General features: G+C 35.6%; 1 protein-coding gene across 1 annotated transcript; it reads right to left on the bottom strand.

Annotated features, from left to right (window-relative positions):
* Positions 1-281: 281 nt before the first annotated feature.
* Positions 282-3518, bottom strand: LOC127263039 (replication protein A 70 kDa DNA-binding subunit B-like). Its single transcript, XM_051291963.1, has 12 exons — positions 3251-3518; positions 2879-3025; positions 2545-2763; positions 2270-2447; positions 1899-2169; positions 1705-1807; positions 1507-1631; positions 1348-1426; positions 1130-1274; positions 868-1028; positions 680-800; positions 282-590 (listed from the first exon to the last, which is right to left on the bottom strand). Exons 1-12 carry the CDS (start codon positions 3376-3378, stop codon positions 402-404), a joined length of 1866 nt encoding a protein of 621 aa, XP_051147920.1. The 5' UTR covers positions 3379-3518; the 3' UTR covers positions 282-401.
* Between the last annotated feature and the right edge of the window lie 893 nt (positions 3519-4411).

Here is a 4411-nt window from a genome sequence, read left to right as displayed (position 1 = left end):
AAAACCAAAACAAATCCCAGACCATGAATGGATAAATGCGATTTCCAAAAGAAAGATTGACTTTGATTGAGAGACTCCCAAAATCACCAAATATAGGATGTGTTTGTTTGTTTGAGAATAGATTTTGAATTGAGATTTGAATAGTAAAAATTTTAAATATAAATAATTGTATGATACAGTGTGAATAAATATTAGATTTGATATTTTGAATATAAAATTAATTTTTTTTTAGTATAATATAAAAGTAAAAAATTAAATGTTTTTTATTTGATATTTTTTGATAAAAAAATTGAATAAATAGTGAAATTTAAGAAAAATCTCCAAACAATGGCACCCTAGTGTATTACAAATTATTTGGATCATCATCATCGTCATGATGAACAACACAAGGAATACTAATATTAGATTGTGATGTTGGATAGGTGTTGGATCAAATGATTGGATTCAGCTCCATAATCAACTCCAGCAACGCCTCTAACCGTGATCCTCTGCCTCTTCTCATTGTTGTATTCATGCGGCCTCACGCTCACCCGGAAAACATGACCCCCCCATAGCGCCTCCTTCAGCCTCATTTCATACGCGCCATCCTCCTTGATACAGTGCAATACAATACAATATAATCCGTCATCATCGCGCAAAACAAACAAACAAACAAACAAACAAACGAACCCGGACCAACCTGTGATCTTAACTCGTGTAGCTCGTCTGCAGTGCATCCCATGATCTTCTCAGCTTGGTCATTGAAAACGGAGAGGAAAGCCTCGCCGCTTGCGTCCGAAACCTTGACCACCATCACATACCTGTAATGATGGATCCATAAATACCCCATTGCTCGAATGAATGAACGAATGGGCGATGACCACAAACCTCAAGCTGCAATCTTGCTCGTTCTTCTGGCACCCTTCGCACCAGTACCCAGACCCAACAGCATCAGTGACTTTCTTGTTGCACGTCTTGCACGCACGGTACCACATTGCTTGGTCAGACTTGATGAAGCTTATGTATGCTTTGATGCAGAAAAATGCCGGCTATCGCAAAAATGAGCAAGTAAAATCTTGTCATGATTTTGTATCGAATGAAATCAAGTCATCATTTATAGCATCAGCTAGCAGAGTGAGTGAGTGAGTACCTTGTCCTCTCCCAAGGTTGGGTTGCCAGTGATATGAGCTAAAGGGACTCTATCCGAGTACATGGATCGAGCTCCGCCTTTAAGGGCAGGGCTCAAGCCAGCTCCAGCAGCATCCAAACAAGTGTCCTTACCTTCAGAATCGAACCTGCACAGAACAGAATTAGCAAAATGGCATGGTAATTCTATGAAATGGACGCGGTTATGTTTTTTTATTGTACCATGATCTCAACTTTTTGGCTTCCGGTGTCTCCGGATTGATGACAACAAGACTTTTGCTTAGCGCTGACAACGACACACCTGAATTAAGACAACAGCATTATTCAAATGTCAATTGTTGTGGAATTCAGTTTCATCAATAGGTTGCTTTTGTTAGTTACCCTGAAAATCACCAACTTTAACAGATTTGATCGCAACTATAGGGGATTTATCGGCCATTGTGAGCAGCTCTTGTCCTACATTTGTTGCAAGATCGTTCCATAAAGAAACCACGACTGTTTTCTTCCTGGAGATTATATTTCAGCAATGTAAGGTCTAACATCTAAGCAATGCTTATTACAAATATGAGCCCAACTTACGTCTCATCAGCAATGGTAATGTCGCGCTTGGGAATACTCTCATTGTTGCTTTTCCTTCGAATGCTCATTGTAGGAGACACATTTTGGAGCACACCGATAACATCTGCAACAGCACAAATTTTCACAGAATACGTCAACATAAACTAAAAACAAGGATTGTTGAGTATACATCAGAGGCGCAGAGTGCTTCGTACCAACAAGTTCCCTTCCATTGACATATGGACTGAGTTCATCAATGGGAACAAAGTTGAACTTCGTCTCGGGGATAAAAGTTGACTCATCACTCGCCTCCTCCACTTGGGAATTCTCATTCAAGGTCATCTCATAATCGTTCTGCACAGTCTTGAATTGCTTGTTTGCTACTTTCAGGCTTCCCTTTGATATGTAATACACTTTCCCCATCTGAAACTTGTCAAAGAACTTCCTCGCGGCCTCGTTGAACATAGTAGCTTGTATTTGTGTGCCCTGAACAGTACCAGCAATTCCAAAACCACAACATCATTGACACACCCATATTTATAAAGTTATATGCAGACAATCTAACAAAATCAAGATGCTCACTCACATCTTCATCAGTCAGTTCTACATTGAACACAAAACCTTCTCCTCTAGAATTCCTGTAGGACCTCATATTGCCCTTGTTAGTGACCCTCACTTTAATTGTCCAGTATCCCTGATAAGGATTCAATGAAAGTAACGAATGGATCCTCCGTGTCATAGCCATTCGCGCAGCCGGCGCCGTGCTACAGTTAACAGTGCAAATCCATAAGTTGTCCAACAAAAACAATAACTTCAACGACTCCATTAAGCACAACAATAGAGTTAGTTAACAAGACTCACTTCCCGTGCTGTTCATAAACTATTTCAGCAGCGGATTTAACCCCAACTTCTTGCTTCTTTGGCTTCATACAAGAATCAGAAACATTAACTTTCTTCTCCATCTTAACCATGGATTCCTGCTTTGGCTTTAATGTAATACCACTCCCAACCTCCACCTCACCTCTGTACTCTGAATCTAGCGCAGGCAATACGGCCTCACACTTGGTTATTATCAAAAACCTAAGAATTAAGATGAACACACAGCAAGAGATCATATGAAATTTCTATCCTCACCAATGCATTATGAAAGTAAAGATGCACCAAAACGGGGTTCATTAGTGAAGAGAGATTTTACTTCTCATTCTTTGTTGGAATGTCGTTCAAGGTGTAGTCGATAACACGAATGAGTCCCAAATTCTGGATCTCTCCAGAGTTGACTAAGGATGATAATGACGACTGCAACAGAGTCTTCACCTTATTTTTTCCATCGTTCGCTACAAACCTGCAAAAAATTGGCATAAGTGATTCATTTATAGCGAATTCAGAAATGGAAATAGATTGCAGTGCAGCAAGTTTTGGGCAATGGAATTAAACAGACACACACACACACAAATCGTAACAGATCTAAGCTTTTGTAATGAAATCACACCTACGATACGCTCAATGCTTTCACAAATCCACACCGAACGCTAGAAGTAGTTCATTGGAGAGAGAGAGAGAGACGTACATGTATTTTGAGCCGGCGAGCTTCAGATCGACCACTTGCACGATGATTTCGGGCAATTCTGAAGACGAATCGGGACAGGGATTCGCTAAGATAGTGGAAACCGCATCTGGAGTCACCGCTGCCGCCATATTTGTCGTCCTCCCTCCGGTAGGTGCAATTGAATCGGGGACAAACTCGGTTAGGGTTTCAGACTGAGAATTGAATAGAGGACTGGTGAGGAGTATGAGTTTTAAGCTTAAGCATGGTGAAAAATGGCGGGGAGGTGAATCGAATGTTGGATGTGGTATTTTCTGATGAAGCGGGAATTTTCTGAATTAATTAATTGGGAGTGCAGACGAAGTTTTGGCGCCAAATCAAATGTCACTTGGCGTAATAAAGTAATTAAATATTCCTAATTTATTTTTTAAAAATCTAATTATAAATTTTAATTATATTTTAAAATTATAATTTACAATTTTTTTAAGTGAACTATTTAGTTATATTAATTTTTATTAAATAACAATTATTTTTATTAATATGTTTTGTAATTATTTATTAATTAAATAATATCTAAAATTTTGTACCTAAACTAAAGAGGATAAATTAGTTGAGAAGAAGAAAATAATATCTTTTATTTTTTGAATTAGAAATTATGAAATAAAATGATGTTTCTAGAATTAAAAAATATATATATAATTTTATTATTATTGCTATTGTTATTTTGCAATTATTTTTAAAAATATTAAAATTTGATCATTTTTAATACTTTTAAATAATTATAAAAATATTTTACTAGAATTATATAATCCCCTCTATCCCGCGAAATTAGTCCAATTTTTATTGGTACGAAGTTTAAGAAAATTTGTATTAGATAGTTAATTAATATGATTAATTTATATTATATTTATAATATTTTATTATTTTTATTAGTGAAATATTAAAATAAAAATTAAAATTTTTTATTTTTTATTTTTTTTACGATGAATATTTTATATTTTAAAAATTAACTTTAGGAAAAAATTATTATATCAATGGTAAAACAGTAATTATAGTAATTATACGTAACAAAAAAAATATAAAACTAATGTAAATAAACTAAACAAAATTAAACAATAAAAATATGATGCGACTATTTTTTTAATTTGAATAATAATTTACATAAAATTCTTCCAAAAGTAAATA

The sequence above is a fragment of the Andrographis paniculata genome, unplaced genomic scaffold, assembly GCF_009805555.1.
Source record: "Andrographis paniculata isolate CXL003 unplaced genomic scaffold, ASM980555v1 Contig66END, whole genome shotgun sequence".
Lineage (NCBI taxonomy): Eukaryota > Viridiplantae > Streptophyta > Magnoliopsida > Lamiales > Acanthaceae > Andrographis > Andrographis paniculata.
This window is presented reverse-complemented; position numbering and strand designations above follow the sequence as displayed.

Bases quoted from the DNA above. Each gene is read 5' to 3' on its own strand.
- LOC127263039 (XM_051291963.1), bottom strand. From the start codon at position 3,378: ATGGCGGCAGCGGTGACTCCAGATGCGGTTTCCACTATCTTAGCGAAT. The intron at 2,448-2,544 runs GTGAGTCTTGTT...TGTTAACTGTAG, and splicing joins GTTTATGAACAGCACGGGAA to CACGGCGCCGGCTGCGCGAA. The intron at 1,632-1,704 runs GTAAGTTGGGCT...TATAATCTCCAG, and splicing joins ATTACCATTGCTGATGAGAC to GAAGAAAACAGTCGTGGTTT.